General features: G+C 39.7%; 1 protein-coding gene across 1 annotated transcript in view; it reads right to left on the bottom strand.

Annotated features, from left to right (window-relative positions):
- Nucleotides 1–23,503, bottom strand: part of LOC137562326 (dynein axonemal heavy chain 3-like) — a 1,996,682-nt gene that overhangs the window by 1,661,387 nt on the left and 311,792 nt on the right. The window contains exons 8-9 of the mRNA XM_068273663.1: nucleotides 19,708–19,846; nucleotides 1,660–1,764 (exon numbers count right to left, since the gene is read on the bottom strand). Coding sequence (XP_068129764.1) covers nucleotides 1,660–1,764; nucleotides 19,708–19,846 — 244 coding nt within the window. The remainder of the gene's footprint in view (nucleotides 1–1,659; nucleotides 1,765–19,707; nucleotides 19,847–23,503) is intronic.

Below are 23,503 nucleotides of genomic sequence, written 5' to 3' on the forward strand. Positions count from 1 at the left end.
TCCCGCATCTTTGAAAGAACTCGGGAGGAATCATTTTTTAATGATAATTTACACATCTAAAAGGAGACAGAATTTGGCTACTGTATTTTATGGTCACTTGAACTTCAGGTAAATAAGAAAAAATAGAATAATAAGATAAAAAATATTAAATGTATTTTGATGTTGAGTTGGTAAAAGTACCTAACTTTGTCATAAAATCATTTGTTACCACCACCTCAGCAGCAATTTAGGCAGCAGAGAAAAGGTGACACTATAACCAATAAGGTTCTCCTGTATAGTGCAGTATTTGCCATCTTAGACTTTATTCACATGGTTGTAAAATTGGTCAGTTACCAAGTTGTTACTGTATAGTTCAGCTGCCCATCACCTGGGAAACAAGGCTATTTGGTTACTGAACAATGCAGTAGATAAATGCTTTGAGTCCAACAGTTGACATCCACTGTAGTTGCCACGCACTTCATTGTCAATGTCTGGCAGGAAGATGCTACTCTTTCAAATGTACAAAAATTAGAAGGGGGTTGTTTAAGCACAAAAACCTTAAAAAGTTACACCACTTCCACCTGTCATGAAACTCCAGCCGTGAAGTGACCATGTGAACTACAGTATATCTAGCAGTCGGAAGTTTTTAATCAGGATGATACCATTTATTAACTTAAAAAGAAAAAGGAGTAAGCTTTCAGCAACTAACCCTTCTTGAGACTCTATTCCTGTATGCGGACAAGATGTTAGAATGCACAACTTATGTGCATTGAACATAAGAAGGAGGTACATGTTTTGCAAACATAAATAAAGGTAATTTAGGTGCCTTAATTACAACAGAACATCCAATGGGGGTCTATGCACCTCCTTCTGGTGTTCAACGTAAGTGAGTGATCCCCTAGTGAATGTACAATTTGAATGTTCTGCACTGCATGCTGAGGGCTGGTGTCTCTTCCTTCACCCTCTTTATCTTGTGCTACTGGACCAAAGGATTGAACAGTGTGCTAACAGCGGAGGGAGGAAAAGCACAGCATTTCATTCAAAGGTGAGACCCAAACCTTCTTTGGAGGTTTTTGCAGGGCACCATGATATGGAAGACTTAAGTAGTGAGCCAAGACCCAATAAGCTCATTGACACAGTTCTAGTATTTTTAATAGTGCCATAATTTAAGCACTATTTATAAAGTGGCAAAAAATATGCACTTTAAAGTGTACCTGAACTCTTGCACAGGACAGAAGGCAAACAGAGAAATGCACTAGGTATGTATTTATAGAGTTTAGCCCGACTAACTCCCCCCCCCTTCATCTGTGACTAATCACAAGTTGCAATTTGATGTCTCTCCTGTGTCAGCTGACTGCTACAGCAGACAAACTAATTTGAAGGCCCAGGATGTTAACAATATGTCTGCTTCCATGGCAGCAGGAAGTAAAAACACTGGAGATTTATTGTAGGTTTTTCATCAGTTGTAACAAAGGAATATTTTTCTGTGAAGGTTATTATGCTGTTGGGTATCTTTTAGAGCAGAGAGGAAGCTTTGAGTTCAGGTCCGCTTTAAATGGCATCCCACTCTACAGCACATTGCAGCACTGCACAAAAATTACATCAGTGGTATGTGGAGTTGTGTCTGCTGCATATCAGCTTATTTAAAAAAAAGAGAGAAAATCAAACAAAATTCCATACCTTGGATGACACTTGGATGCCAAGCCTTTGTTGCTCCACTGGATCCAGTAATATGTAGTCTAACATGGACTTCCTGATGGCACGAGTATAATCATCTTCTGTCTCCTTAAAATACACAAAGGCAGAAAATGGTTTTAAAAAAAAGGAAGCGTTCAAATAATACATTTTGGATTTGACAATTCACATTTTAAAGATTCTGCATGAGAAAAATCGGAACTGTAGAGATATCAATTAGGATAAGGTTGAGATCTATATCATACACTGTTGCATTTACACCAGGACATCATAGTAAAATGTCTGGCATGGACATTCTGGTTGCCTGACAAAATTTTTTGAAAGGCCTAACTAATACAATGCTGTACCCCACTATAAACATGTCAGGAGCTAAATACTAAATGTTAAAGAGGAACTGTAACGTGAAAACATCCCCTGGGGGGTACTCACCTCGGGTGGGGGAAGCCTCAAGATCCTAATGAGGCTTCCCACGCCATTCTCTGTCCCTCGGGGGTTTTGCTGCAGCCGATCGCCGTCTGGTCCGCTCTACTGCGCAGGCGCAAGTCTCTGGCGCCTGCGCAGTAGAGTGGACCCGACTGAGATCGAGTATTTCCATCTACTTCGGAGCCGACAGCAGCCACAGCGGCCCGCTGGAGCCTGCAAAGGTAAATATTGAAGTCACAGTCGTGTCTGTTGCCGGCTGGTCGGAGGGCTGCAGCGAGACCGGGACAGAGGACGGCTTGGGAAGCCTCATTAGGATCCCGAGGCTTCCCCCACCCGAGGTGAGTACCCCCCAGGGGCGTTTTTATATGTTACAGAGTCTCTTTAAAATACAGTAATTTAAAGTATATTAATCTTGGGGGAGCCATGGAGCCCAGTCTTAAAGCACAGCAAAGTCCACAAACAGCCTAAGAAGTTGGCCTTCACCACTGTAAGTACTGCTGGATTGTGCTGGTTTGTTGAGACTACTGGTTGAGTTCCAGATAGCCGGGACACTACTGTAATATTTTCAACAGGGACAAATAGAGCAAAAAAAATGCTTGCTTTAACATTATGAAGGTCGGGTCAGAACCTTTATTTGATTTTTTTTATTTTTTACAGTGGTCTACATCTCCTCACTTTCTATCATATCACCATCAAAATAGAAATAAAAACCCAACAAGCTATAAAGCTAGCCCTAATTCCATCCAAAACTACACAACAAAAAAAAGTTTTAGCTGGAGTTTTTAGTTGACAAAACAATTCTTTAAAATATACTTTACAATATGTTCCAGAGATTCTGTTGAAAAAAAAATCATTAGGCTTTGTGAAAAGGTTGCTATATAGGAGATTTTAAAGAATAAATGCAAAAAAATTTATGAAACCAGTGAGAGCAGCTCTTAATGTCCTCTTGAAAATGCAACACTGGTCAGTTGACTGCGATTCTGCTCCTCTAGATAGACTTCTCCAGCTGATTAAGTATGCAGATATAAAGTGTCATTTCAATATAATAACCCATTTTAATTGAAAGATCAAGAAAATATTCTAGCCAAGAAGTCTCTTTTATTGCAAGGAAGTTAGCATTTTTACAATGCTGTTAGGGATGGGCACCTCCATACATCCCTTGCACTTTAAGATGCATGTAGCAGCAAACAAAATCCCCATTACAAAAACCCCAACGTCAACTGACTGTCTTTGTGAAGTAAGGACATTTAAAGGACCACTGTCGCAAATATAAAATTTAAAATTTATGTAAACACATACAAACAACAAGTATGTTTCTTCCAGAGTAAAATGAGCCATAGATTACTTTTCTTCTATGTTGCTTTTACTTACAGTAAGTAGTCAGAATCTGACATTACCAACAGGTTTTAGGCTACTCCATCTCTCCATATTCTTAGCATGGCCTTTATTTTTTATTAAGACACTCCCTGAAAGATTTATACAAAGATGTTGGCCAGCCTCCCTGCTTAACATACACTTTTTTTTATCAATTGGGCCGAACAAATGCCATTTACTAAGTGCTAAAAATAAAGAAAACCTATAAATAAAGGAAACACTATTTTATAACCCCCATGAGCTTTTCCTGTCAGTTCTGTCAGATTTGTACTACCTACTGTAAGTGACTGCAACATAGAAGAAAAAAAATGTATGGCTCATTTTACTCTGGAAGACGCAAACTCTGGTCCTGCAGCATTTTTGTGGTTTTCTGAGGCGTTTCTGCTTTAATGTACAGTATAGGAAAGTAGATCAGAGCGATTTTCCAAGCGTTTTTGTTACAGAAGAGTCAATTTCTAAGAAGAGTCAATATAAAGATAATCACACATCCAGCTGGGTTTTAGGGATTATAGTTTAATATGGTAATTTCTCTGCTGATATATGCCCATTGAAAACTGTTCCTGGGGTTGTTTGAACAAATCCTCGTAAGATTAAATGCATTTTCTCCAGTGAAACAATTGGAAGGCTGTCACAACTATACTTAAAGCGGGTGTACAATCTGTCAGTGAGGGACACAGATTACTTCCCATAATTCATTTTTGGGATCTGAGGTTATCAGACATGCTTATGCCTATTATCATTAAAGGATTAGTGTATTTATAAATACATTAAATTAGCCCCAAATTGCTCCCTGGTGAATAATGCAATTATAATGCATTACTGAATTGTTCCTGTGAAGAGATATATGGACCACCTGACTGCTTCTGGTTTACAAGTACTTCTCTTTTATAACTGTCATATGTTACACATCATCTGTAATACGTCTGCATCCGTGTGAAGGCTTTAGATATATACCATGTGTTGTATATGTGATCATTTTGTTGTGCATTCCCAACTGATCCTGAAAATGTACCCGTGTTTTCTTTGCAGGTGAAAGCAAAAAAGGGATATGCAAAGAACTGATCAGACCTTACTTTTGGCCTCTTTCACAGTGCAACAATAAAGTCGAACGTTACAAAATGTTTCAACGCAGACTAATGCACAGCAATACTAAGTCTGTGTGACATTCACAGTGCACATGTTGCGTTTGTGTGTAACGTGTAGCGTGATGTGCGTTATCCACGTTATTAGCTGCGTTGGACTGTTTGCACATGCTCAGTAATTACTTGGAAGCATACTTTTCATTGTCTGTATGCTCTAATGTATGCGACGATAACGGGGCATTAAGTTGCGTTGCGACTTTTTTGGGGCGTTGCATTGTAATTTGCTTTGCGATTTTACCATCGCATCAAAACGCAATGTCCTACTGTGAAAGAGGCCTAAGATTATAGATCTGCTAGAACAGCATATATACAGTAGAGTGCAGCAGTGGGTTTGCAAGGCGATGCATGGAAAATGTAGCACTGATCAGACCTTACTGAAGATTACAGATATGCAAGATATACAGGATCTTCTCAAAAAATTAGCATATTGTGATAAAGTTCATTATTTTCTGTAATGCACTGATAAACATTATGCAGGAGAACAGAGGCGCCAAAAGGATAAAAGGAAGCTAAATGAGCTTAAAAACCAAATTCTTGGTAAATAGAGGAGGTAGTGGTGGACTTACCTCCTCCAAGTAGACACACAACGACTGTAGTAAACACAGTCAATATATTTTATTTATGAACTCCAAATATGCAACGCGTTTCGCAGGTTTGATCCCGCTTCATCAGGCAATAACAACGGAGCAATAGCATATGTGGTCAGTAGAAGAGCCAGGCACCTTTTTTATCTTGTTTTTTATCTCCTTACTGATAAACATTAGACTTTCATATATTTTAGATTCAAATACACACAACTGAAGTAGTTCAAGCCTTTTATTGTTTAAATATTGATGATTTTGGCATACAGCTCATGAAAACACAAAATTCCTATCTCAAAAAATTAGCATATTTCATCCTACCAATAAAAGAAAAGTGTTTTTAAAACAAAAAAAGTCAATCTTCAAATAATTATGTTCAGTTATGCACTCAATACTTGGTCGGAAATCCTTTTGCAGAAATGACTGCTTCAATGCGGCGTGGCATGGAGGCAATCAGCCTGTGGCACTGCTCAGGTATTATGGAGGCCCAGGATGCTTCAATAGCGGCCTTAAGCTAATCCAGAGTGTTCGGTCTTGCGTCTCTCAACTTTCTCTTCACAATATCCCACAGATTCTCTATGGGGTTCAAGTCAGGCGAGTTGGCAAGCCAATTGAGCACAGTAATACCATGGTCAGTAAACCATTTACCAGTGGTTTTGGCACTGTGAGCAGGTGCCAGGTCGTGCTGAAAAATGAAATTTTCATCTCCATAAAGCTTTTCAGCAGATGGAAGCATGAACACACTTTTGAACCAGAAACAGCGGCAGAAGCGCCTGACCTGGGCTACAGAGAAGCAGCACTGGATGGTTGCTCAGTGGTCCAAGGTACTTTTTTCGGATGAAAGCAACTTTTACATGTCATTCGGAAATCAAGGCGCCAGAGTCTATAGGAAGACTGGGGAGAGGGAAATGCCAAAATGCCTGAAGTCCAGTGTCAAGTACCCACAGTCAGTGATGGTCTGAGGTGCCATGTCAGCTGCTAGTGTTGGTCCACTGTGTTTTATCAAGGGCAGGGTCAATGCAGCTAGCTATCAGGAGATTTTGATGCACTTCATGCTTCCATCTGCTGAAAAGCTTTATGGAGATGAAGATTTCATTTTTCAGCACGACCTGGCACCTGCTCACAGTGCCAAAACCACTGGTAAATGGTTTACTGACCATGGTATTACTGTGCTCAATTGGCCTGCCAACTCTCCTGACCTGAACCCTATAGAGAATCTGTGGGATATTGCGAAGAGAAAGCTGAGAGACGCAAGACCCAACACTCTGGATGAGCTTAAGGCCGCTATCGAAGCATCCTGGGCCTCCATAACACCTGATCAGTGCCATAGGCTGATTGCCTCCATGCCACGCCGCATTGAAGCAGTCATTTCTGCAAAAGGATTCCAGACCAAGTAATGAGTGCATAACTGAACATAATTATTTGAAGATTGACTTTTTTTGTTTTAAAAACACTTTTCTTTTATTGGTCGGATGAAATATGCTAATTTTTTGAGATAGGAATTTTGGGTTTTCATGAGCTGTATGCCAAAATCATCAATATTATAACAATAACAGGCTTGAACTACTTCAGTTGTGTGTATTTGAATCTAAAATATATGAAAGTCTAATGTTTATCAGTGCATTACAGAAAATAATGAACTTTATCACAATATGCTAATTTTTTGAGAAGATCCTGTACAGTAAAGCTTACCTACAGCAGCAGTGGGTTTGCATCTGGTGCTTGGGAACATTGGAGAAACAGTAGTGACATTTGAACTGGTGCAGTCAGAGGGTGATTATATCCATTCAGTAATGCCTTATAACAGCATTATTGATTAGGAAGCAATTTAGAGCTTATTGATTTTGAGGGTACCCATTATATTGCTGGTAATATAATTGCTACTTCAATTGAGCCTTTATTGAAAACTGCCTTTAAAGTGGACCTGAACTGTTGCACAGGACATAAGGAAAACAGACAAATGCACCCTGTATGTATTTAGAGATTTTAGCCTGTCTAATTCCCCTGTAGTGATGATCGTAATCTGCAAAATTACAATTTTGTTAAATTTAGCGTAAATTTTTGCAATTACACCTATACGTGCTTACGATTTGCAAACTAAATTTATTTCGTAGTCATTTGTAATTTCACATTAAAATTTGCGTAATTTTCGCAAAACTTTGCATAATTTTGTGCCGATTTTGGAGGTTAATAGAAAAGCCCCCATACACGCTATTGACACCAAAATTGCTACTTATGTTAAATAGGGAATAGTGGGTACAAGGGAAAAAAGAACTTTCCAAAAAGACCTTATAGTTTTTGATAAAATCGATTTTAAAAATGCAAAGAAAAAATGATTTTTAAACTTTGAAAAATGACCGTTTAAAAAACATTTTTCTTTGCATTTTTAAAATCTATTTTCTCAAAAACTACAATGTCATTTTGAATAATTATTTTTCTGCCTTGTACCTAATATTCTCATATGTACCAATTTTCATAGCAATAGCATGTATGGGGGATTTGCTTTAAGTCGGCACAAAATTTCACGAAATAGCACAGAAATTATGCAAAATTATGAAATACTACTATTACATACGAAATCAATTACGATTTGCTCCAAAATTTCGCATTATGATTATGCGTAAATGTGAATTGCGATGCGAAATTTTGGCCCACCACTGTTCCACTGTAATTCAATCTCTTCAACTGCGTCAGCTCCTGGCATTAGGTACAGACTAACCAGCAAGCTCATGGTGAATCAGAACTCATTGGAGTGTGTAAGGGGCTACAATGGTCCTAAAAGCCCCTTACTAAAATGCTATGGGAAAAAAAAGTTTGCTTTCTTAAAACAGAAAGAATTTGCAATAATTCATATTGGAGTGAGCTTGAGATGTCTCCCAGTGCATCACTGCTGAATATATGCAAATTAACCATTGTTACCCTAATTTGCATATATTCAGCAGTGATGCACTGGGAGACTCCAGCAGTGATGCAATGGGAGACTATCTTCATTCAATTAGCACGTTATAAAGAACAACTGCCCTCTAAATTAGGGGTCTTGTGGGATTTCCTTGAAATTTGTGTGGCTCCGCAAATTTACACCAAAATAGTATTGCAAATTCATCAATTGATGACAGGTTCAATACATTTACGATCATAAGGAAACAATCAATGAAACAATCAAAACAATCAATGAAATAATTGATTGCAAGTAAACAATTGATAAATGTAATTGTTGTCGATTCTGTTTTAAGAAAGCAAACTTTTGTTTTCCATAGCATTTTAGTAAGGGGGCTTTTAGGATCATTGTAGCCCCTCACACACTCCAATGAGTTCTGGGTCACCATGAGCTTGCTGGTTAGTCGTTACCTCTGGGTGTTTCAAGCCCTACTCCATAGAGCCTAACTAATCCATGACATGCTCTGATGAGGATCAACCAATCATAAATATGTCTGTATGCATGTCAGATTATTATGGTTCTGTACAAATTAACAAGCTGACACATCATTGCATTCCAGCAGATATGCAGATGTGTTTAGCTTCCAAGGGCAACAATGGTTAATTTGCATATATTCAGCAATGATGCACTGGGAGACATCTTGGAGCTCACTCCAACCTGAATTCACGCAAATTCTTTCTGTTTTAAGAAAGCAAACACTTGTTTTCCAGCTCCTGCCATGACATAAAGCTAACTGGAAACACAGGATGCTAACAATATGTCTGCTTCCATGAAAACAGGAAGTAGAATACTGCAGATTTATTGCAGGATTTGTATCAGCTGTAACAAAGAAATGTTTTTCTTTAAAGTTTATTATACTGTTGTGTATGTTTTAGAGCAGAGAGGAAGTTCTGAGTTCAGGCAAGCTTTAAATTTAGACAGTACTTAACACAAAAGGAAAGATTCCACCCTTGTTTCCTGTTGTAGTGACATCAGCCACCTAAACAGAAGTGAAGGAGACACACGAAGCAATGAAATCCTGACTGAAGGTATATCCTTCACACAAGAATTGTTGTGTTATTGCTGTCTGTCTTGCCTGGAGATGAAGGTTTTTCCTCACCTCCTGTTTACATACAGCCTCAATATATTCAGAGGAAATTTCTGCAGTGAGGGCAAATACAGCTATAATAAACTACTAAATTCTATCCCTTCCTCACTATATGAAGAATTATGGATGGAGTTCAACTTTGATATGTTGTCTGCAGACATTCAATGAGAGGACCAGGAAGTCCAGAACCTGTGGGAGAATCTGTAACAAAATCATAAGTGAGTGTACTGTTGTGAGCAGGGGCGTAGCAATAGGGGTTGCAGAGGTTGCGACCCCATCGGGGCCCTTGGGCCAAAGGGACCCCATCGGGGCCCTTGGGCCAAAGGGGCCCCGTAGGGCCCTCCCTCAACCACAGTATTAGCTCTCTATTGGTCCTGTACTGGTAATAATCACCTCTATAGATACTTTAAATAGTGGTAATCATTAAACTGTTCCCCATACGCTTCTTTCACCTCTGTAGTTGCCATTGGTAGGTTTTGATGCACCGTATCAATTGTTATGTATACAGTGCTTGGGAGGCCCCATTGTAAAACTTGCATCGGGGCCCACAACTCCTTAGCTATGCCACTGGATGTGAGCAAACTCAGAATCAGTTGCAGAAGACACATACTGTCTGCATTTATTGACTCCATTATAAGAATTAAAGCTCATTGTCTGTAGTTTGCTCAATTCTTGGCCACAACACTTTCGAGAACATGAACTGGAGCGAGTATGGAAACTAGAAAATTTAGAACCTCTGATCTCTATGTTACAGAAGGACGACTCAAGCAAAACAATTTTTGGGGGGCGCTGGCAGCCCTATGATAAAATGGGCATCATGCAGACCCCAATGTTAATTGCGGCTATTGCATGGCTTGGGGGTAATTTGGGTGCTGATGGCACCTGATAAATATTGGGATTAGGCTGCTTATGCCTGTTATTTAGTGTATTCAGCCTCAAACGTGGCAGTTGTATTGGCGCAGGTTGGAGTGGAGGATGGTAGCTTAGTGTTATGCATTGGCATAGATAGACATTGCGGGGGGGGGGGGTCAGTTAGGCATCAGTGAGGGAAGGTCAGTTAGGGTGAGGCATGGGTGAGGGGAGTCAGATCGAGAGATAGGGCTTGTGTGAGAATAAGTTTAGGTCAGGCCATAGCAAAAATATCAGTAGAGATTACAGATATTCTACTATCAAAGCTATGCAAAAGTGAAATACCTTGTAAAAGTGTACAAGGTACATTAAACTATGCCACGTATTGTTGCTTTGGCTGTCCAGTAGCGTCTAACAAATTCCATACCAAGCACATCTGCTCAAAGTAAATCCAAACAGAGTGATATGGAGGCTTCCATATTTATTTATTTTTAACAATGCAAGTTGCCTGGCTATCTCGCTAATGCAGCCTCTCTAATACTTTTAGCCATAGACCCTGAAAAAGCATGCAGATCAGTTACTCGCCACATGCTTGTTTCAGGGTTGTGGCTCAGACAATACTGGTGTCAGAAGATCAACGGGACTGCCAGGCAACTCGTTTGGTTTAAATGAAAATAAATATGGCAGCCTATCACTCCTACCTAGTGATTGCTTTGAAGTGGACCTGAATTCTTGCACAGGACAGAAACCGAGAAGTGCACCCTGTATGTATTTAGAAAGTTTAGCCTGTCTAATTCCCCATCATGTGTGTCTTTTCACTGCCATAGCAGAGATGACAGATAAGCTCATTTGAAAGCACAGGTTGTTAACAATATTAACAATATGTCTGCTTCCTTGAATTAGGAAGTAGAAACTGTGCAGATTTATTTTAGGATTTATATCAGCTGTAACACAGAAATGTTTTTCTTTAAAGGTTATTATGCTGTTGTGTATCTTTTAAAGCAGTCTTCCTCCAACCTGTCCTTGTGACTCCCCAATGGTGTGTGTTTTGCAGGCAGCCTCACCTATGCACAGGTGGGGTAATCAGTGTCTCATCTACATGGAATCCACCTAGCTGAGACACCAATTACCCCACCTGTGCATAGGTGAGGCTGCCTGCCTGCAAAACATGCACCATTGGGGAGTCACAAGGACAGGTTTGATAAACACTGTTTTAGAGCATACAGTAGAGGACGTTCTGAGGTCAGGTTGGCTTTAAGCTGATTTGCCGAATGTTCAGGCAGTTTCGGACATTTCCAGTGTAGCTTCAGCAACATGCAATGGAGTCTGAACTTTACAATCATCATGTGTTCATTATATTTCATATGAGATGTCAAAATCTGTTAAAATAATTCCTAAGGAAATTCACTACTGTATTTATGCATGTATCAGACCTTCCAGTATTATCACTGTATTGAATTCAATTTCAGGCCTCAATATACTATCTTCATTCAATTAGCACGTTATAAAGAACAACTGCCCTCTAAGCTAGGGGCCTTGTGGGATTTCCCTGAAATTTGGGTGGCTCCGCAAATTTACACCAAAATAGTATTGAAAATTCATCAATTGATGACAGGTCTAATACATTTATGATCATAAGGAAACAATCAATGAAAAAAAAATAGATTAAAAAAATCAAATAAATGATTTGAAGTTAACAATTGATAAATGTAATTGTCGATTGGCACCATCCAGTACTATCCAATCGGATCAACTGGAAGGCCTATTCTTTAAATTGTATGTTTAATGGACACCTTAATTAAATACTTACTAAAGTAGCATGCAATAATTCCAATGAGTGAAGGTTCAATATTTTGGTAGAACAATACAGCCAGTTAAGGGGCACTGTGAACTTGTAGTAGTACTGTGCGTAACCAATTTGTATACAAATTTCTCCCCAATTTACTCAGCACAGCAGCACTCTAGGAATGCAATAGCTGACAGTTCTTCTCACAGTACTAGATGCAGTGTACCACAAATAGCAAATAATCTAGAAGACTACAAATACCTTGCTGTAACTTGTAACCAAGCCACAGTTCTAAGCTATGTAATTCTATTACAGTACTGCGTGGCACACAATACACCCTATAAATCACAGCTGCAAGTTGGTAAAATAGATCGAACTACAGCTATCTCTCTTTGAAGCATACACTTCTCTCCCTGTCTCTCTAGCTGCAATCACACAGAGAATGCCTTAAGTGACAATGGCCTCAATTCACTAAGATCATGCTGGAGATAATAAGGCAAGAGATAACTTACCTCCACACAGTGAGAGAGTTATTTTATCTCTTCATTCCTTAAGTTACCTCTTCTGTAGTTAATTTACCTCCTCTGTAGTTAATGTACCTCCTCTGTAGTTATTTTCACACAGCAGTTAATAAACAGCCTGTCTTTAACTCTGGAGTTATTTTAAGGATTGAAGAGTTAACTTAAAGACAGAAGAGTTAACTTTAGGTTTGCCTGAGGTAAAATGTTTCCAGAATACTACATGCCTTATCACCATGGTGATAACTCTAGAAGAGTTATTAAAGACAGGAGATAAGCTTAGTGAATTGAGGCCAAAGAGTGATAAACCCCTCCCTCCACGCTCCTTTAGAACTGCCTGTGGTGGGATCTGTTCCCAGTGGCTGCTGGAGCTTGCAGTGCACCATTTGCTTAGCCCAATCTACACTTTTTGCCACCATACAGCCCCTATGTGTTGTCTGCAATAGTTTGGCAAACACTGACTGCATGGAAAATCCCTGGGCCTTTGTCATGGGAAGCCATTGAACTTACAATTTTTGCTTGCTCATCTCAGTCAACACTAAACATGTATGCACTTTTGACAACAGAAAAGAGCTCATTTTTATTCCAATGTCTCAAACTGTAAAAACTTTTGTATCAGACAGTAGTCATTTTACAGTGCAGTATATTTTCTACAATGGACTAAATATGATGTCCAGAGTACACACATCAATCAAAAGAATAATGTTAATCTAGCTGTCATCCAATACCTACATGAAAGCTCATCTAGATACTTAATGCAAACCTTCACTCAGCGAACTATCAATTATCTGCCGTCTATCACTATGGCATGGAATACACCTAACCACTAAACACAAATATACCAGTCTTGTTTTAAACCTAACTTATAATGGGTAGACAGTTTCCAAGAACATTTCTATGTCTGCTTTCCTAGAAACTAGTTCCAGATAAGATACCTATGAAGGAGAGTAGGTTTTGGATACCATAGAGCCTTCCCAGTCCTTGCTCTGTCCCCTTGTTCTACTGCTGTCTCATGTTGACTTTATGTGCCTTCTGTACTCAAGCTGGCAAGCTTCAGAAATTCTTGCATCCCCAAGTGCTTCTGAGACGGGTGCAGAAGGGGGGGGGGGGCAGGGGAATGAAAGAGCAGTCATATATGATTTTGTATTGCAGGCCAGGAACGGTAGGTGTATATGCTGGCTACAAACCATTAATTTTTTTTGTAGGTGGGAGGAGATGGAATAAAATGGGTCTTGTGATCTACTTTGTAGTGGGAAAGGAATTTCCAATCTTCTTGCAATAAGGAGCTACTGGATTCAGCCTGCCAGAAGCCAGATGGGTACTTTCAATATACTTATTGCAAAAATCATTGTACTGTACAGTGCAGAAAACATTGTATATTGCTCAATAAAGTAAATTTATTGACATCTGTATTACAAATGGGAGACTAAGGGTTTAAAAGAGAAGGGAAACTAAAGTCTAAAATATGAAATATCTATTGCTTTGCTAGCTAGAATAAAGGCTTTGGTATACCCCCTCCTCTCCTGTTTCTGTAAATCCCAAAAACAAAGGGTAATCTACAAAGTCAAAAGCAGAGGAATCAAAACTTTTGTAGGAAAAAAAGGTATAATACATAATTTTATTGAAATTGTAAAGACTTTGTGGACACCCTGTACATCTACATCTGGACACCAGATGTTCTTTATGCATATAAATTCTCTTAGCTACCAGAAGCTCACAAGCTGCCCATAAATCTGTCTTCCTCATTAATGTGTAACATCACTAGCACAATCACTTAACGTAGTCAAACTTTGCTTCTGATAAATTTGTCTGACTATTAACATACTTAACAAAACTGATTGTTTTCTAGACTGCATTAAACACAAGGTTTAGAAATGTTTCTATACAGCCAGTACATGCTGGTTAACATGGTTGGTTACAGAGCATTTAAAAAAAAAATATTGAGCTATACAACAGAGTGGTCAAGTGCAGATTGGTGACTGAATAAATGAGTGTTTAAGGAGGAGCTTGTGATACGATAGGTGCTTGGTATTGCTACTGTTGATCCAGCATTCATAGAGGCTGTTTGACCACCTCAGTAAAATTCAACGTTGAGTGCTTTTGAACACTTAAAGCGGATCCGAGATGAAAAACTAACTATAACAAAGTAACTGGTCTATATATTTTATCTAAAGTTTAGATAGTTTACACAGCAAATATAGCTGCAAACAGTTTGAATAGAAAATGATTATTTCTTCCTGTGATACAATGACAGCAGCCATGTTATTTGTAAACATTACACAGAGGCAGGCTTATCTGTATCTTGATCACCAAGTCTGTGAAAAAAAAATCTAATCTCCCCTCTGCCTCTGAAATCAATGGCTAGTAACACCTCCTCCTCCCCAGACTGAGCTCCCATGAGCCCTTGCTACTGCCATGGCTCTCTGAAAACCTGTGGGCGTGGTTTATTTAGTTTATAGAGAATTAGAGTATTAAAACAAAAACAAAGTATTTGGCTTGAGGAATGCGCTATAAACAATAGGAAAGGAACACAATTATGCAATGAGTAAAAGTTCACGTAGGATCCACTTTAAGCTTCCATAGGCATTTGATAATTGCTTGTAAACACTTATCCTAGCGCTATGCACAAATGCCTTAGAAATTACGTAGCTACATATTTACATATGGTATTTTCTGGATGATCAGACTAACTTTTTCTCCCCCAAAAGTGGGGGGAAATGTCACTGAGTCTTTTAGCCCAAATGCAGGGAGTTCCTGAATGCCTGACAATACAAAACCTGCAACCCGCCGCAATGTCAGGGACTCCCTGTACTGTGTCCATGCAGAGGATGACACAGGGGGACAAACGGAGGTCACAGGGAGTCACAAAGGGGCATAGACGACAACACAAGGGGGAAACAAAGGGGCACAGGGGAGGACACAAGAGGGACACAAAGGGGCTCAGAGGAGGACACAAGGGGGACACAAAGGGGCACAGAGGAGGACACAAGAGGGACATACAGAAGCATAGGGGAGGACACAAGGAGGATACAAAGGGGCATAGAGGGGGACATAAGGAGGATACAAAGGGACATAGAGGAGAACACAGGGGGACACAAAGGGGTATAGGGGAGGACACAAGAGGACACAAGGGGGCACAAGGGGGACACAAAGGGGCACAGAGGAGGACACAAGGGGGACAAAGAGGCATAGAGGAGGACACAAGGAGGATACAAAGGGGCATAGAGAAGTTAACAGGGGGACACAAATGGGCATAGAGGAGGACATAAGGAGACCACAAAGGGGCATAGATGAAGACACAAGGAAGACAGAGGTGGACAAATGAGGACGCAGGAGGACACAAGGGGGACGGAGGAGGACACAGAGACACAAGAGGTACATGGAGGTATGAGGTACAAAGGGACATAATCCACAAGATTCCCCTTTATAATGGATGCACCAGGTTTAGTATATATTTTTTCCCATGGTTTTTGTCCTCTAAACCTAGGTGCGTCTTGTGGTCAGGAGCGTCTTACAGTCCAAAATTACGGTCGTTATTTGGGTTGAAAAAAGACATATGTCCATCGAGTTCAACCAGAAAAAAAACAACATTAGACTGCACCCTCACATATCGCCTTCCCAGAGGAAGGCGAAAAACTCTTAGAAGACATGGTCCTATTAGCCCCAGAAGGGAAAAAAGTGGTAGGTGGGATTTGTACTAAGACACAGTTAGTAAATAGCATGTTATATTGTGGGGAATAATGTTTGGAAATAAAGAATAGAATTTTAGATTGATGGGGATATAGTCGGATGACTACAACGATGTGGAGAGGGAATATTTTTAATTAACGGGTGACACGAAGGAAGGTTGTTTTGATATGGAGGTGGGTGGGTGGGTGGGTACATTTGGGGATTACAACTTGGTTGGGTGCAAAACATATTGTTTACTTTTGGCAATATTTATACTTCACCCCAATGTACTAATTGCCACAAAAACTAATGTCACACCATTTAAGCTAAAATTACATGGAACCATATTAGAAGTCCACAACTATCCAGCAGCATAAACTCCTGTAAATGTCATCTCTTTATTGCTGCACATTTACAGAGACATCTCATTCCATATGTTAGGTTTTAAATTATTTATGTTGAAAAAAAAAACACACATTCATTAAGCTCAACCCACTACTCTTTTGATTCAGAGGAAGGCAAAACAAAGCCCCCTGAGAAGAAGTCAGCATGCCCAATATTAACAACACTACATTTCTCTGAAAGATATAGGCACCATAAGGTGTTTTGAATGTTTCAATTCATCCTGGTAGCTGCCCAGCACTTCCTAGCCATCTTGTGTCTCTGCTGGAATCTGATCTAATATCATGTGGTGCATGTTGTTAAGTAGATAAACAATTGATATTGGGGAAATATTGGTCATTTACTTGGAGTAATAGGGTATAGAAAGATTTAGTAAATCTCCTGCTGACTTAAGGAAGAGAGCCTTTGGCATTATCACTGCTGATATCTCTGTACTACACATACATTAACTCCTCTGTCTTCCAAGAATTGTACGGCTGTAATTAGTCGTAAGTAAGAGTTGCTACAATCTGACTGTCATTCAGATCTCAGGAATGTTAATCCCCTACAGCAAGAAATAAAAAGGAAGGAAGATAGCATAGCTTTATGCAGGCTTATGACAGTACATACACCTGTTTATCTCATTCCACATGTCAGATCACATACCCTTTAACCTTCCTGGCGGAAGGCCCCGCTCAGGCCCCGCTGGGCCGATTTGCATGATTTTTGTTTTTGCTGCTCGCAGCTAGCACTTTGCTAGCTGCGTGCAGTGCCCGATCGCTGCCGCTACCCGCTGATCCGCTGCTATCCGCGTCGCCGCAGCTGCCCCCCCCCCAGACCCCATGCGCTGCCTGGCCAATCAGTGCCAGGCAGCGCTGTGGGGTGGATCAGAATCCCCTTTGACGTCACGACGTCGATGATGTCATCCCGCCCTGTCACCATGGCAACGGGGGAAGCCCTCCAGGAGATCCCGTTCTTTGAAAGGGATCTTCGATCGCCGGAGGCGTTCGGAGGGGCTGGGGGGATGCCGCTGAGCAGCGGCTATCATGTAGCGAGACGTTGTCTCGCTACATGAAAAAAAAATAAAAAAAAAACCTATTTGCTGCCCCCTGGCGGATTTTAATAAACTGCCAGGGAGGTTAATACACAGAGCTTAGTCTCAGTCCACGTCAGTCAAGAGAATTGTTAGCATATGTACTGATCTCTGTGTAAAAAGCTATCCTTCTTATACATTCGTGACATTTTAAGTGATTCCCATGGTGCTGGATGTACTACACTTTCATGGAATGCTGGGGCGGGAAGGAGGGGTGGGGATTTTTGCCTTCAGGTTGAGGTAAAATCTAGATCCTCTTGGATTTGATTTGTAGAATGTAATAAACAGCAAATTTCAGAGCACCCTGCAAATCTATTCACAGTGCCCTGCAATATTCTTCTTCAGGCCCCAGAAAGCGTGACTCCCGTGGAAACAAAATTTGCTGTTCCAATCAGTTTACATCATCGCTCTTTTTTCTGGATGCACTTGGGTTTGCTGCAAACTGATTTTACAACATATCTTCTACATGGGAAAATAATATATGAATTATATTTTGTTTGAGCTCTTTTTGTAATAGGCCTCACTTCCTTAAAGCTAAAGGTCTAACCACACTTGGCAGCCACAGCTGCTCTGTTTATGGGTACTACTTCCTTCAGCTGCTAGACTGCCTAGTCTACCTTGCTGAGATAATGTAGACAGTGGTACTGTAGTAGTAAGAGACATTAAGACATATAGTTAATATAAAGAAAATAACCCTAGCTGCTCAGTATGGCAAAGTCCCTGGTCAGTCAAGTAACTGATATGAAAGGGGAAGCAAACCAACACAACAAATATTTGTTCCACTTGAAAGCATTAGTGTCTTTAATTTCCTAATTCTAGATACTTTTTATTCTTTGACATGTTTAGACCACAACATTTGGTAACCAGGCACTGGCCAATAGTGTCGCTCTCAGATGATTTGAATATTGGATACTCTACAATAAAATTGTAGAGCAACAATTGATGCTGCCCAGACAGAGACTTCCAATCCCAATTAGAATTTTGTAGACAATTATTCAAAACTCAAACTATCGCTCTTCTAAATTCATGGGTATTAATACAAACCATGCTCCCACCTCCTTGAAAATGTAATGGGTCCCCCTCCTCAGGTTTCACTTACTCCTCCAGAGTCTACCTTCTTACTCCCCCCTCCCTGGTAACTAGTGTGGCCAATCCACCTTCCTCTGCCTCCTCTACAACACATGCAGCCACTACCCCCCTCCCCTCAAAAAACAGACATTCCAACATATAACATACATAAACACCCCTTTTTAGTTAGTGTTGGAAGTGTAGCGCCAACCCCCCCCCCCCCCCCCCCCACCACCACCACCAACCAACCACACACACACACTAAAATGTCAAAGAAGCTCAGTGGAGCATTACCTATTTCAGCTTTTAGGAACTGATTTACTACACATATTAGTAGACAATCGACTACAAATAGCAGTATCAGTATATATTGAGACTGAGAAGAACTTCATATTGGCAAATTTGGAATGTGCATAGCACAGCTGATTAAACGCAAATTAATATTACTGAAAACAGCCAATTACATCTATTTTGCTTTCCTAGAGCTGGTTAAATGATTTAAAAGAAAAAGCATCAATGGGCAATTATAATTCTTATTTTCCTCCAGTTTCCATTGACTTACAAATAATTTTGCAGCCATAATAAACCTGATTATTGGAAACTTTTGTGTTGTCCATAGAAACCAAAGAAAAAAAATATGTAAAAAAAAAATGCCTTAACAACCAATCAGAAGGATTCATTTAAAAAAAATAGTTTTGATTGGCTATTTTGAGCAACTTTATACCAGTTTTCTTTGCCCCTGTCTTTTCAAACAAGTCCCATTCTTTATAGTCCTGTAATTGCTATTGACAACCAAAAAACCTGATCATTTAGTGTGTTCTATATTCTCATTTCACATGAGATACCTTCACTTACAGAAAATGCCCCATTGGGTTTGAATTATTTCTACGCTCCCTGCTAAATGACTAAAACTCACTTAAGCAAAAGGACATTTTGCTTTGACTACTGACACATTTATCTACACAGTGGTATTTTCAGAACAAATGATCTGTTTTGCAGAATGGCTTATTTTATATCTAGAGGGTAGCATGCACAAGAATAATTCCTCCACTGTACTTGTCAAATATTCATGTATTAATAGCAATGAGAGCTGCTTGCAAAGCATGACACAAATCCATACATACCTTTGTTAAATCCTGGAGGGATTTGCTCCACACCTTGCAAAGTTCTGCTGGTACGTATGAATAGATTCCCTGAAGCCATTCTGCACTAAGTGGAGACACCATACAAGGGTCGATGGATTCTTCAATAAGCCTGTAATATCTACAGAATGAAAATGCAGTGTGAAGGCAGTTTCAAAAGTATTTCCGTTCCCTCAGCATATATCATGAATAGACAAGATTTCCTTCTCTTCTGCCAAGCTATATGTGACACACTAGCTAAAATAATATCATGTATATATGACAGGCTCTGCATCCTGTCACAACCTTCTGCTAAGATATGCCAGCAATGAGCCTATAATAACAGCTACTCTGAATAATACAGTTAAGCTTGTGATAACAGACTAACTTTACTATTCCCTTGATTAATGTTTCGCACTCGATTTCAGCCATTCTAAATTAAGCTAATTATTTCTTTATCCTGCTGTCAATTAGGTTCAATTTTGTAATATCAACACATTGAAACTTAAACAGAATTTGCATAATATAATCATTAAAATCCTTTTAGAGGACATATGCAAATGAAAGGTGCTCCGGCTTTTTCCGCAGCATTACAATAAAACGTTTACTACACAAATCACTTAATATTGTAGGGGGGGGGGGGGGAAAGACAATGCTTAAGAAGATCATTTCCATAGTAACAGCAGAGAATAAAGATCAGTGTAGCACAAACTGTAATTTAGATTTGGTTATTTTGTATTTTTTTTTCTCAAATTGCTGAACTGTTGGGAAACGATTTGAAAACACAACACAAACATTTTAATGCATCATATGCCATAAAAACAGCATTCCATTGCTGGTATTCTCTGCAACATTCCTCAGGAATCACAAGTAAAATTAAAAGATTTTCTTTTGTACTTCTGCCAGTTATACTACAACACCACTAATAGAAACAATTGAGAGCTAGTGTTAATGCAAGCCCCAGGGCAGACTGATTAACAAACCACACTTAAACCGGAGACTGCATTTCCTGGTTGTAGGGCTTTTAGCCACACCTCTTTCCCTAATGCCACATAGCAGTGTGGCCATACCAGGCATTGTCATGTGGATGCCTTGCCAGATACAGGGCTGGTTCCCTGCTCTACTATTTCTGCTTTCATGGGCAAAAACATGAAAAACATCTCCCACGCTTGGAAAAATCATCAACACAGAAGAACAAATTTTGCTAATGAAAATATTTTACTGTAACAGGCTTTATTTAGTCTACATTATACCCCATGCATCCTTGAAATTTCCCTTTACAGTTCTCACATTACAGTGCCTCCATCCTACTTCAACTATGCACAAATCTACAGGAAGGGATTTTGTTTCCTCACACAGGGGTCATGGGACCATTTTATGGTTTTGTACACAGATTTTTGTATAGTTGGCAATCCTGGCACCTAGGCAAATAGTGACTTTTTTTGGGCTGTAATGCTACAGTCTATAACACTAACCACTCCCCATCTATTCCTAACACAAACCACACCCCACTCTTCGCAATTTTATACTGGAGTGTGCCTACATTGTAAATCACAAAAAAAACAAAACACAATAAATGTGGTTTATCTACACTATTAAATAACTGAATGCATTTCTCTATACATGGTTTCTAGCTGATCTTTCTCCATACACGTTGGCTCTGTAGAGGTGCTACCATGCTTCATAGTTGGAAGTGATGTCAACAGCACTTCCGACAGGAGTGGTTTCCACTGGAAATTATAGTTAACGTAAGTGCTGTGCACCGTACCCCAAAAATACTAATAACGTAAGGGAACACCGTAATTTTAGGGACAAATTTTAGAGTTGACTGTTAAGAAGCAACATTGGCACACACTGAAACACTGGTGTGTATGTGTGTGTGTGTGTGTGTGTGTGTTTAGCGGATTCGTTTTTCCTACAGCTGTGTTTGAAGTCAGGTTTACTTTAATGAAGGACACAAAAATAATCATTTATTAAATATTTGAAGGCCATGTTATAAGTATTTTTGGAGGGGGGGGGGGGGTAAGATTTCCAATTTAAATCCTAATCTGTACAAATTGGTCTAGATGAGAGATTTCGAAAGTATCATAGCTAGAGCATGCATATGACATCCAGGGTACTGGATATTTATTTTTTTAGAAGTGGATCAATATGGCAGCTCGATAGCTTTCTAATAATATGTACTTTAAATAGACAAGTAGGATACAATCTAAATAAGGCATTGTCATTTTCAAATAAGGCATGTTTCACCAACATACAGGTGTGCATCTTGAGCTTCCATGTGACTATTCATTAAACCTGATTTGACACAGTGGGTTGCGTTTGTACATTTCCCATGGGTCATGGTATTCCAACAAGGGAATCTGGGATAGGATGTACAGGAGCAAGAGAAACAGTGCAAGCAGTGGATGGCATACACTACAGAACTGCTGGCTTAGACCTTTTTATTTTTAAATGATTTCTTAGGCAATGGCAAGAAGGCTTACTTATTACCCTTTTCAACCACTACTTGTAATGAGACTTTAGTGCCATTTCACTTGATCCATAGTGAGCCACACACTGTGGGAGGGGTTTCACCATAATATGAGCCATACAGACCCCCCCCCCTCAAGATCTTTTCAAGAAAATGTAAAGATTTCTCATGGGAAAGGGTATCATCTTAGATGAAGTTCAATCCTTGGTTGCAGTTCCTCTATAAAGGATAGCCTAGGTGAGAGGTATTTGGAGGCTGCCATATTTATTTCTTTTAAACAATACTAGTTGCCTGGCAGTCCTCCTGACCCTGTCTCTCTAATACTTTTACCCATAAACCCTGAACAAGCATGAGCAGATCAGGCACTCTGACTCAGCTTTTACTGGATTAGCCATATGCTTGTTCCAGGGTTTTGACTCAGACACTACTTATGCCAGAGGATCAATAGGACTACCAGGCAACTGGTATTGTTTAAAAGCAAATAAATATGGCAGCTTCCATATACCTCTCACCTTGGGTATCCTTAAAGCTCCTAGTCAAAGCGATGTATACAAATTTTCATCAATGAATACAACTCACTGAACTTTTTGGGTGACAATATATTGTGAGCACATGTGTCCTGCATCTCCTCCCTCCTCAGCAATGTGCTGAGTTGGAAAATACTTGGACAGCTGCTAATATTGTGCTCATTGCAATATTTTCACCCTCCCTCACCCATAGGACACAATGTGCTGTTCTAGCTTTAATGATCACTACAGATCATTACAAGACAGTTCTCCACACAGTTCTTCCAAGAGTGTCTAAGTATTAACCTCTTGAGGACCACAGCTTCTTCACAAATGATCCCCCCTCCCCCTTTTCTGCTGGTGGGCTCTGATCACTGCTGCAGGACTTTGTTTATTTTAGTCTCATCTTTTTTTTATATATACATTTCATTATTTTATTATTTTTATAAATCCCCTCCCTCCTTTCCCCCCGCCAGTCAATCACATAGGACTCAGCCTATAAGAGCCAATCGCTCTCTGACCCTGTCTAGGGGACAGCTGAGTGTCATGGCTGTCCCCAGGACAGCGCAGCTATAGATTAAGGGGTCGTAAGTTGGTTGAAGTCCATGAATCATCATTATGGTTAGTGCTCCTTATATATCTATTTTTTTGAGGATAAGGATGATGTCAACAACAGTAGGCCCTATATTTCTTTTATCACATAATGTCTGAATGGTAGTTATGGGGAAACATCCTACAATCAGACACTTTTTCTTATTTCTAGACACAAATACAGGGCAGAAGCAGATGAAGCTTAAATCACTCTTTGTGAATGCTTACA

Source organism: Hyperolius riggenbachi, chromosome 3 (genome assembly GCF_040937935.1).
Source record: "Hyperolius riggenbachi isolate aHypRig1 chromosome 3, aHypRig1.pri, whole genome shotgun sequence".
In the NCBI taxonomy this organism is placed as follows: domain Eukaryota; kingdom Metazoa; phylum Chordata; class Amphibia; order Anura; family Hyperoliidae; genus Hyperolius; species Hyperolius riggenbachi.